The sequence below is a fragment of the Desarmillaria tabescens genome (genome assembly GCF_030435595.1).
Source record: "Desarmillaria tabescens strain CCBAS 213 chromosome Unknown EV420scaffold_356, whole genome shotgun sequence".
Taxonomy (NCBI): domain Eukaryota; kingdom Fungi; phylum Basidiomycota; class Agaricomycetes; order Agaricales; family Physalacriaceae; genus Desarmillaria; species Desarmillaria tabescens.
The window spans coordinates 16,415-27,702 of NW_026848655.1; the positions used below are offsets into that span (position 1 = coordinate 16,415).

An 11,288-nucleotide genomic window follows, 5' to 3' on the forward strand; every position below is an offset into this window, starting at 1 on the left:
ACAAGTTCTAGTCGAAGACCGGGCCGATCTGGCCGCTTCTCAAAAAAATCGGCAGTAGTATCAAGCGCTATCCAGTCTTGCCTAGCGCCATACACACTACAAGTAGGTCTTGGTTTCGGTGTAGCGCTCTTCTGATAAGTACATGGCAGTGACCGCCGGGTCTAGAATCGTCACTGATAATCGTGGCTATATCTCTTATCCTAGGCCTATCGTTCACAGGAGAGCATCCGGCCGGCCAGCTTCTCTCAGGTCCTCTACCGCAGCAACCCTTATGGATCCACACTGTAGTACTTCCGAGATGGTCACGGTATCGATTTATGAGATAGTACTACTTGGGTTCAAACAATCAGCTTAGTAGGCTGGTCACTCGGGCCGCCTAGCATTGAAGATGATCTTATTTGATCTCGTTGTGAATGTGCTGGCATTGTCTTGCAGGTCCCATCGTATGATTTTACACAAATCAATATACTATCTCACTATCTCCTGTGCAGTTGTGTCGGGCAAGGTTCTAAAATATGGCACGCCCGGGTCGGTTGGGATGATATCCTGGTCGTTTGTTCAACCTGAGAAAAAGATATCGGCACATCTGATCCCAGAAAACTACTCTTCTGCTACGTACAATGAGATACATCCCGTATATCCCGGAGCGACCGTGATGTGATTCGCTCCCACTTGTCTCCATCAGCCATTATCTGAACTGCGTCAGGATCGGGTATCAGAGCACAATCGTGTCCCATTTTGCAGTCGGCGAAGTTATCAGGTATGCTAATGAGAACGGTTCTGAGCTGGAGAATCTGGAGAAGATATCTGCAAAATTGGGTACCATCTACGATTGTTTGTATTGATGTTACCTATTGGGTTTTTTCTTCTTCGTCGGCTTTTACAGTGGTAGCTTCACTCTCCAAACTCTTCACAACTATACTGGCGTTGCAGCAGCTGGAGCACGGTGCTATTGGCCTTGACTGCACGGTTTCAACATATATTCCCAATTTGCTGGCTAGCGGACGTTAACAGGTATGCTGTTTCCTTACTATCTTTGTAGAGTGAATGGAAAGAAGACGTCACCATTCTACAACTCCTTACGCACACAGCGGGATTTGATGCCGATCCTGCTCCTCCTTTATGGACTGGGTAGGCAGCACAATTTCAAAGGTTAGTAGAGATAAAATGCATTACAGGTATGCAAGCTACAATGCACGCCGGCAAGCGATAATCACGCAAGGTCTCCTGAATTAGCCAGGTACCACATGTCTCTATTCTGACCTCAGCGCGTCTTTCCTTTACCATCATGCATTCAATTCATACGCATACCATGTAGGCCTCATGACGATGCAAATTGTTTTAGAGATTGTGACTGGACTGACGTTTGGCACACTTCTGGAGCGAGATTTCACTGGTCCTTTAAGAATATCCGACATTTTCTTCAATCCGGGGAATCTCGCCCTTGACACTTCTAGGATAGCCGCAACAGAGTTTCAGGCTGCTGTTCGAGGAACCTCGGAACCTCAGGCCTCAGCCCGTTTGGGGAACAGTTCGTACTCCCGGCTTCTCTTGAATTGTATCTCGACTTACATAAAGATTGTGTGAAGGTACATGACGAGAATGCTTGGAGCCTTGACGGAGTCTCTGGCCACGCCGGAGTCTTCTCCACCGCAAAGGATATGGGCTTTTTCTGTTAGATGATCCTGAACAACAGGGAGTACGGAGGTGTCAGGATACTGAAGCCACAAAGCGTGGATAAAATCTTCACGGACTACAACACAGCTTTCCCAGTGCATGAACATGGACTGATTACTTCTCAGGACCTATGCAAAGCCTCCAGACGGCGAGGCACATGGGGTTTACGGGGACGAGCATGGTGATTAATCGTCGTACGACTTTTCTGCTTCGGACCCAGCTTACGGAGCTAATTGTGATCTGTAGCGTTGAATACATCCATGATATTGTTGACTAACAGGGTGCATCCAAGCAGAAACTGGTCATCCCCGAATATTGCGCGACAAATGGTAGGGTATTGGGTGAGAAAAGCTCTGGGTTTCAACGAATAACAGTAGACTTCGTGGAATGACATGCTCTTCTTTCCTTACCCACGAACCCAAGAAATTTGAATGGCTTCATAGCGTCCGATTTATCACCATGATACACATTGCGCGATTTGAGGACACTCATCTTGGAACAAGTGCCTGGCGGCGTGGTGGCGGGGATTCAGGGCGACCACAAAGCGGTGGTATTTGCTAACTACATCCGGCAGAAATTCTATCTGGAAAATACTTCATAATGGTATTCATACAAATTGTTTAATGCTGGATGAAACTCCAGGTAAAACTCACCACTCTAATACAACATATTTCTGTTGGACGTTTGTTGGACGCGTCTAAAGCGGCTTGCCAGGCTGGAAATAAGACGCGTCGAACACACGGCCGTGATACCACGTGACGTGACGAATCGCGTTGTCACTCTTTGTCCCCGTTTTGTTGATCAGATCCACGCTTGTTTCTTTACCTTAGCAATGACTCCCTCGACTCCCCAACGCGCGAACCGCCCTGCTCATTTTCATTCTCATTCGCTCTCTTATTCCCATCTTCGCTCTCCATCATCGCCTGCAACACCGTACACGCCCCTGAGCCTGCGTTCTTTTGCGTCCTCGAACCCTTCCCCAGCATTGACGACCCCAGCCAGCGTCAGAAACTTTCCTGCTGGCTTAAAGCACCTCCCTTTCTCCTCTCCTCAGGTCGCAAAATCTTATTCTTCATCTCCCAACGTATCCAGGGATCAGAGCCTCGCTGATCTCGCTCGGAACTGGCGATCTTGCGCTAGTAAAAATGGCATCAAGGTATCGACCTGCGACGCGTCGCAATTCATTGATGACGATGGTGGGCAGATCAACCGTGTTCTTTTTGCATCAGTTATGCTAAATTATAACGCATATAGTCACCGATATGTCGTTCTGTGATGCCCAAGATTCTGGCTTTGTCACAGCCGAAGAAGGCGCGTCCAAGCGTTCTGCGCTTTTCATTATGGCTGATATATTCTTTAGCCCTCCTACCCCCGCCCTTTCTGTCCAATCAGCGGCGTCGCGCTTTGTCGACTTCTCAAGCGCCTGCGTCTCCTGCGATGAACCGAGGCCAGCGAATGATTCCAACCTCTCCCCTTATTCACAAAAACAATCCCTCTCTGAAAAGCACCGTGATGGCAACACCTCCGCCCAATCGTAATTTAGCACGCCAGCTCAAACTGAGGGGCAGTCTGACTGATCCAGCGCATACGAGGAGGCGCGAGGCTTTCGGCGTCGTACGTTCTTTCTTTGTTGCACTAGACCCTTGACTTACATCAGTTGATATGAAACACAGGTCTCCAACACGCCTCAGAAAATGGCCTCATCCACGAATCTAGACCTTTCATTGGATTTGTTTGATATCGACGAAAATGACGTTGAGCACGATTATGATTATGACTATCAACTCGAAATCGAAACCTCTCGAATCCATGAACACTTCTTGCCACGCCACGACGATATACAACAGCAATACCAGCAGGATTACGCCACATATCTCCCCCCTAATAATGCGCCACCTCCTGCCCCAATGATGCCTGTATACGGCCAACCAAACTTTTCTGATCCTTTCAATGCCGCTGGCGGTGTCGGGACTGGCACTGGGCTGAACAACAGTATCGCACAAAGCGTGGAACAGCACTTCCAGCAATATCGCAATCAATATCCGTATGCACGTCGATTACCGCCCTATCAGGAGCATTCCCTTCCCACTATTGGAGTCTCTCGCACCATCGCTAATCCGGAACCTGGCCACGTTTCTATGCCTCTGCCTGTCGCCCAATCGAGTTCGTCTATCCAAGGATCCTACCAAATGCCTGTGAAGACCCCCGTTCCTGAACCACAGAGCAATCCCGTATCGTGTTCAGTTTGCTCGCGTCATAACCCACCTCGTTTGGCTATCCTTGTGCCCTGTAACCATCCATTATGTTCGGCTTGTTTAACTAGCGCGCTCAACATTGTAGGGGAAAAGGATATGGAATGCGCTGTCTGCAAAAACGGCGTAGAGGACTTCAAGCTGATCAGCGGGTCTGGTCCTGCGGAGAAAAAGTCAAAAGTTGATCGTCGGTCCTTCAGCTCAGTTGAGAGCAACCATGATCAGAGGTCGGGCAGCGATGACGAATTCGTTGGTAGAGGCAAAAGCTTCATGGACCCCCTATTCTCTTCTCCTGGCAGCGCAGTAAGCGCCAGCTTTACGGGAGGCCTGGAAAGTGCATTCGAATTTGGAGGTCAAGCGTTTTTCCGAAACGATGACGTTAGGGCGAGCACTCCTCCGCCTGCGACCCGACGACGCTCTCGTAATCATAGTGAAAGCCCCAGACAACAAAATATGTTGAAAGACCACGTTGTTTTGCGCATTGACAATGTTCCCTGGGTATGCCATCTTGTTCCTTTGGACGAGCCGAACCTAAATTTTGAATGACTAGGATATTACGCCACCGAGCATTTCGGCTTGGTTACAGCAACCAGTTGAGCGCAGCCATGTCCTATTAGATCGCAAAGGCAAGACCATGAGTCATGCTTTTGTCGAAGTTCAATGTGAAGAGATTGCTGCCGCTATTCTTCGTGGCGAGACATCATCGTCTTCCAGGGTAAGAGGAGATATGAGCTCTAGGGTCGGAGCTGGTAGAGGTCGAGGAAGCGTCCTTGGCAAGGGACGAAGGGCCAGAGGCGTCACTGTTACCCGAAGTTCCCAGGAGGAATTGATGGCTGCTGTTGGTTTCTGCCGTTCTTTCCCTTGAAACTAACTCTGATGTTTTCCCGATAGTTGTTCCCATCGTGGCGCGGTGCATTCGATGGTTCTCATCCATCACTTGCGGGATTGAATAATGACCGTGTCATCAGTGCCTTGGAATATGGGCTTATGACGGACGCTGAAGTCTCTGCCCTCTTGTACCTCATTCGGTCCCCAGATGTAATAATTTTCTTGTACCTGCATGAACGTAGCTGCTAACATGGCATTTAGGCACACTTCCTAAAAGTGCCCTCCTTGCCCTTCCACTCGCTTATTAGCGTCCTCAGTAAATTCCCTGCCGATGTCGACAGCCGCGTCTTCTGGTCAGTAGGACTGAGGGACATGTTATATGGTAAGATATTCTTACCTATTATCAACACCCAGTTTCTAACGCCTTGTTTCAGATGTCACCTATTGTAAGTGACGATGCCGATAAGTGTCTTTGCCTGTCTTTTTTGATGTTCCCTTCTGTAGCTGCCGTACAAGTCTTATTAAGCCGCATCGTACAAGAGAAGGAAGACCTTCAAGATAAAGATGCCCCTATAGAGTCGAGTGCCGTCTTGCTGGAACAAGTCGTTAAAACTGCCACGTCTTGTCAAGGTACGGTTGTTATCTAATACGTTTGACGATTCATTTGACACTTTCGCAGCCTTCACATCGCAACAGATAAGCAAAATATCTGAAGCGCTTGAAGTTCAGGTGTCCTCAACGTCTGAATGCAACTCCTTGTCCTCGTATAACTCAGACGCTGATATCGAAGACGAAGACGGCGAAGCCGAAAGAGGTTACCGTACCCCAAGTAGCATCACTATTGCTTCACCCTCTGCCGCGAATTCTAACGATGAGCGCCCTGCATCACTGCCAAGTGAAGATGGACAGCTCGTTGCAGTCCAAAGTGATGGTCAGATCGACGACCTTGCTCGAGAGTTTGGTGTTGAAGCCAATTTGGTGCAAGCACTTGCGGAGAGACTCTCTAGCTCCAGTTTGCGTTGATTATGACCTTTCCATCCTTCATCATGCATCCCTCTCAGCTGTTTGACAAGAACCTCCCACGATCCGACGTTAACGTTCTTTCTTCCCGTTCAGTTAATTCTTTATGAATACTCGTAATTCTTAACCTCCTGGAACCTGCCGCTGTCCACTGCTACCTGCCTTGCTTTCCAACCCTGTTATCCGCTTTCCTTGTTTACGATTACCCTGCATTGTTGACACGCTCTGTTCTTGTTATGTAGCCCATACATCCTCCCTTATGTTCAATTCAATTCAAAATTGTGGAATAGTACTTATCGTTTTATATGTTATCCACCCGAGAGAAGCAATAATTCTACATCCCGTTCAGCTGTGGCTAATGAGAATTCCCCGAAGTCTGTCTTCCGAAAAAAGAAAAAACGATGTGCGACAGCAAGCCCACCGAAAAAACCATATCCATCCATGAGAGACAAGTAGAGTTCAACAGTTTCGAACTTGCAGCGATGTTCATTGTGTACGCTGGAACTTATCTGGCCTAAACATTCGGAATGATTCAGAATTGGGAGCTCACATACCACACCGACTAAGTACGGTTCCACGAGGACCTATGGCGCCTTTGGCGCCTTTTAAGGCTTCAGGAACTCTTGGTTTCCTCACTCGTTAGGCACGTGACCGTTCCTTACACGGCGCTTTGTTCCTAACAACGCTTTACCGAGCCTTTTTCGTAGTGAGCAGAAATCCTCGGAAAGTGGTCATTAACGCATGTGATATTCGGGTAAACTACGGATCTGCACTTCTGGTTATACAATCAAGTCAATAATGATTCAAGCTTGCGGAGCAACTAGCATTTGGCATGGAGCCTTGGTATTCCAGGCCCCCATCCTGGTAAAGTTTTATCAATGTCTCGACCATCGAGGCCAAGTAATTTCCTGGGCTTACCTTAGAGGCATCACTAATCGTCTCAGTCACTATAAATATATCAAGTTGAGTAGGCGGCTATACAAACGATGAGGACGGAGTGAGTAGTGTTAATCGCAGAACCAGGGCTCTGGCATACCTTTTCCCTGGCAAGCAAAGCCCGTGGAGAAATGCGCGAGCGAAACCGTGGCATAGCCGGCGATTCTTCTGCCTCATCTGAGGCTGTTCGTAGTATATGCCGAGTGTTCAAACTGATTTTAGTAAGTAAAAAAAAAATTGCTGGCCTTTTGGAAAAATGTCAACTTACGAGGACAGAAAAGTATTTGCATATACTACACTCAACGGTTAATTTTCTCCGAACGGAAAAATGATGTACGCACGCCGACTGATCAAGAAACACAGAGCGAGATAAACCCATGTCTTGGGAACCACAAGGTACTGCATGCATTTTGTTATAGAGTTCCGTGATTAGTGCGAAGTTGTGGTAGACGAGCTCACCGTGATAAGGCCGGCCACTGAAGCAAAGCTAAGGGGTATCATATAGTCAGGGCGATGAAACGGCATAGCAGCTTTCGATTGCTACCTTGTTAGCAGCCCGGTGTTAATAGAAAATATCATTAAACGATCGATGATCTCGTCCGTTCTGGAAGGGCATGAATGAAGGTCGGCGGAAGCTAGCATTTTAATTACTGCTTGTAACCCGTGCGTTTCTGATGCAAAAAGTAGCATAATGAGATTGCCAAACTGGTGTCGCAGAGAGCGGCGCTTCCAAGGCGTATAACATGTGGTACCTTCCGGACAAGTGTCAGTTAACAGGATGCCGAGCGTTGCTTTCAAATACCTTCACGCTACCGAATCTCGCAAGCTGGTGCAAAGCTAAAGATTGACCCGCTGCGACTGTGCGCATGCAATGGTTGGTGGGAATTAAGCTGTTAAATCCGGGGCGCACCTTCGCCGCTTACTGTATGCAACTTAGCATTTTACTCATCGCAAGCGTCAACAGCGTACCTAAGTGCACGAGGGCCAAACAAAGCTGTTTGAGGTAGGTTCTAGTCACAATCACAATCACCTGGCAGAAAGCTCACCAAAACCAATGTCAAGAGCGTCCGGCGCCCGCTTACTATAATAGTTAAGATCTCAGTAAATTCAGGATCTCGGGGTTTTTTGGCGAAGACTGACGTAACCAGACACGATATGCAAGGAATCTGTTGTCGCCATTCATCAATGACGTGTGTAGTCACGGCAGCATTTAAGGCGTACCCTTCTGAAAGACCTGATATCAACATCTTCGAAGCGTCAGCGACTATCCCCCAAGTTGCAAAAATAAAGTGACGCACAGAAAATGCAAGTTCTGCCTGAACTTGAAGAATGAAAAACTGATTTGAGCATCGGGTGACTACTCTTACATTGAGGCTCCTAACCATTGAATTAAGTAAGAGAAATGGGACGGATCTAATATCCACAGACCAGACATAAAGATGGAAAGGTCCCGTAGTCACGAAATAATACCTACAGTTTATTTAGGTGCATATTGAAAGACAGTAGTTAGTTAAGACTTACCAACAGGCGTGAGCCATGAAAACGACAGATGCTGCATCGATAATCCTTTGCGCTTGTTAGATGGACAAAGAATACGATGTTAAAAAATTGTTGACATACGTCATGATAACAACCTACACATTTACTGTGAACCAGGAACGGATGATGGACATACACAAAGTCTTACCATGTACTTAATCGACAAGGCATCCTTGGGGAAACGCTTATAATACGTGTATGTCTGGGACAGGGAGATTCCATACAGGCTGGATAGTATTAGATGTGAGGTGCATAGTTGTGAGGTCGAGGACCTACATTGAGGAGAAGATTGAACCAAGAAGGGTCATTCCAAGGGCTATCTCTTCGCTTTTGGTCCGATGTACTACCGCCATGGCAGGAGAAGAGAAAAAGAATATCGATGTGAATACAGATGAAGGCAGTCTTTATACCGGATGTTATGGGCTGTGAAAATTAATCGAGCTTCCCGGGAGCTACAGCACATTGTAAGAAGAGCCACGCCAAGTAACTTTATCGCGTGAGAACTATCGGACCAAGAGGAACAGCTAAGCTCCGAGAGCCCCAGAGAAGAAATGGTAACATAGCCTAAGTATGCCGATAGATGACGAAAGATACCATGAATAGGCGTACGGCTCCACCCTCATATTAGACGCAAGAGTTACCCAACTGTATTATCCATCGAGGACCAAAATCGAGGGATTTCTCAGGACTGCTGTTCTTGCGAAAAACTTGGCATGATAATGGTTGAGAACAGGTCAAGAGCCCGACCCGGCCCGGTAAAGCCGGATTGAACTGCAGATCTCAGATCCGAAGTTCGCTCAGGAGTTCCACTTGTCGACCTCGCATGTTTCCTCTACAGTAAGCAATGGGCCGTCCATACTCTTGGAATATATTCGGTGAGTTGCAGTCCCGCAGTTCCTTCAGTACCTGTGTATACATGTGTAATACACAGCATACCAGCTATCCGACAATCTGTTGGCGGACCCGAACCATTTTTTGGTTATCGCCGACTTTCAGCGGATCGGCCTCCATTTCGTTCGCTATAGAAATCATTTTCGGAGCAATAAGTGTCTCTTCATGTGCCTGTGGACCTGATCTGATTCAAGTTGCTTCCACTCTTTCGGATGTTTTTGTTGCGACTACTGACGGCCGTCGGTACATCAATCAAGGTTTACAAAGAATAGTATCGATAGCTAAGGAAAAAGTATACGGTGATAACTGAAGCTGAAGGTCGAACGCGTGGCTGTCGGATGCCCACTAATACAACAATGAAAAACAATCTCAGTCTAATCTTCAGCGAACGATCATTACTGTACCATCCTGTTTTCCTCGATTACATCGGTAGCCTCGGTGGTCTAACAACCAAATAACCATAGAAACGCCGATAACAATCCTCTAAAGAGCGCCGTCCACGTGGGAAAATTGGTCTGGACGCCGAGTCTGGAGTGACAGATGTAAAGGGCTGTTTCCCAATACTTCGTAATTGTCCCTGACAGACCACTTTAACCGGAAAATGACGACGTTATTTAAATCGGACGTCGAACCAAGGGTCATATTCATTCACTTTCTTTCCAACCACATTCTTTAGCTTCATGCCGTCCGATTGTTCCGTCGACGATGCTGAGAAGGGCATCGCAGAGGAGTGTTATGCAGTTCCCCTTACTCTCCAGAGTTCACGACCATCTATAGTCAGTCAGGACTCCTGTAGTAAGGGTCCTCTGCCACATCCGTGCTTACCTCTTCCCCCTCTACCTCACGCCAAGTTCGAAACGATCGCTCTTACACTTCCGTCGAAAGAACTGTCGCCGAATGAGCTGGCCCTCATTCGCAGACAGACCAAAAAACGGGTTAGCAGTTGGGTCAAATTCCGGTTGTGGTATAATACATATCGGTGGGTGGCAAAAAAAAAAATCTCGTAATCTAAACTCAGGTTTCCCTTGCAGGCGCTTTTTCACCGTCGCTTTTTTGTTCAACTTCATTTCGCTCATTTGCGCTGCTACTCATGCTTGGGAATATCCTCGTAACTACACGGGCGCCTGGATCCTTGGGAATCTCTTGTTTTCTGTTTTGGTACGGACGGAACTGTTCACTAGGTTTCTATATCTTGTCCTGTGCAGCGCGTTTGCAAAAGTACGGCCGATCTATCCCTCATGAAATGAACGTTGCTAATAGCCTCCTTAGTGGCCACCGCTGTGGTTCCGCCTTGGCATCTCGTCGGCGTTACAACATGTCGGCGGGATTCATTCTGGATGCGCCATTTCGGCCGTTATGTGGTTGATCTTCAAGTGCAGCTTGATCTTCCATGAGCGCCTCAGTCTCAACGGCGCCATTCTCGCATTTGGCGTTTTGACGAATTTGGCGGTTGGTTTTGCCATGCTGTCCGCTATGCCCTGGTGAGGAAATACTCTCATAAGTAAGGGCTTCAGTTTGATGTCGTTACACCTTCTAATTATTAATTATCTGTCAGCGTGTTCGAGCGCCACCATCGGTTCATTGGATGGTGAGAGCCACCTTTTCTCCTTCCCGTCCCTTCTCTGATTCATTTTCTGCTTATGTTCCACAGGACTGGCGTTGTATTTCAGTATGTTTATAACCTTTGATGGGTGGGTACAGATCGGATATCTAAAATGACCAATACTCATTTCTAGCTGGGTCTTCGTTTTCCTCGGTGATGATGACTATGCATTCGAACACCAAAGCACCTTCCATCGTAAGCAAGGTCGGCGCACCAACAAGGACTTCTGGTTCTTGCTGTTTATGACTATTCTGTATGTTTAGTAGGGCAATTTCTGAGTTTCCTACCTGACCTTCATCTTCAGCATCATCATACCGTGGCTACTGTTTCGTTAGAGTCCCAGTGGAAATCAACTATTGTGACGTTGGTGTCAGTTACTGAGTCGTACCCATTGCTCAACACAGTCTCTTTTCTAGCCATCGCCGAAAGTTGCTATAATTAAACTGAAGCGGGGAATGCGTCAAGGTTTAGTTTGCCGAATCTCGAAGGACCGTTGATGGAATACCATGCCTTGTTAAGTCAATCTAAGAATACTGATTTGA

The 11,288-nt window shown here is 47.3% G+C and overlaps 4 protein-coding genes across 4 annotated transcripts; 3 read left to right on the top strand and 1 right to left on the bottom strand.

Moving 5' to 3' along the window:
* Positions 1–2,195, top strand: EV420DRAFT_1632862 (putative beta-lactamase). Its single transcript, XM_060476177.1, has 13 exons — positions 1–102; positions 150–443; positions 492–657; positions 707–834; positions 887–1,006; positions 1,056–1,131; positions 1,179–1,222; positions 1,319–1,472; positions 1,510–1,531; positions 1,590–1,640; positions 1,680–1,772; positions 1,823–1,871; positions 1,924–2,195. The coding sequence occupies exons 2-13, from the start codon at positions 389–391 to the stop codon at positions 2,046–2,048; spliced, it is 1,083 nt and encodes a 360-aa protein (XP_060321326.1). The 5' UTR covers positions 1–102; positions 150–388; the 3' UTR covers positions 2,049–2,195.
* A 312-nt stretch (positions 2,196–2,507) lies between these two features.
* On the top strand, positions 2,508–6,163 carry EV420DRAFT_1608183 (uncharacterized protein; the record flags this gene model as incomplete). Its single annotated transcript, XM_060475050.1, has 10 exons — positions 2,508–2,873; positions 2,932–2,988; positions 3,038–3,291; positions 3,351–4,427; positions 4,480–4,767; positions 4,821–4,967; positions 5,019–5,139; positions 5,192–5,203; positions 5,262–5,387; positions 5,437–6,163. Coding segments are annotated over 10 exons (2,792 nt in total), but the record flags the coding sequence as incomplete, so codon positions are not given.
* A 341-nt stretch (positions 6,164–6,504) lies between these two features.
* EV420DRAFT_744210 (uncharacterized protein) lies at positions 6,505–9,029 on the bottom strand. Its single transcript, XM_060483302.1, has 21 exons — positions 8,529–9,029; positions 8,401–8,479; positions 8,334–8,347; positions 8,235–8,279; positions 8,142–8,183; positions 8,081–8,090; positions 8,012–8,029; positions 7,935–7,960; positions 7,854–7,879; positions 7,760–7,794; positions 7,683–7,707; positions 7,624–7,635; positions 7,516–7,571; positions 7,365–7,465; positions 7,258–7,317; positions 7,173–7,200; positions 7,055–7,112; positions 6,982–7,006; positions 6,814–6,925; positions 6,696–6,752; positions 6,505–6,638 (listed from the first exon to the last, which is right to left on the bottom strand). The coding sequence occupies exons 1-21, from the start codon at positions 8,603–8,605 to the stop codon at positions 6,570–6,572; spliced, it is 975 nt and encodes a 324-aa protein (XP_060321328.1). The 5' UTR covers positions 8,606–9,029; the 3' UTR covers positions 6,505–6,569.
* Positions 9,030–9,823: 794 nt separating this feature from the next.
* EV420DRAFT_1490394 (uncharacterized protein) lies at positions 9,824–11,127 on the top strand (the record flags this gene model as incomplete). The annotated part of the gene is made up of 7 exons (XM_060470705.1): positions 9,824–10,122; positions 10,175–10,301; positions 10,413–10,624; positions 10,699–10,731; positions 10,795–10,812; positions 10,880–10,941; positions 11,051–11,127. The coding sequence occupies 7 exons, from the start codon at positions 9,824–9,826 to the stop codon at positions 11,125–11,127; spliced, it is 828 nt and encodes a 275-aa protein (XP_060321329.1).
* Positions 11,128–11,288: the final 161 nt, after the last annotated feature.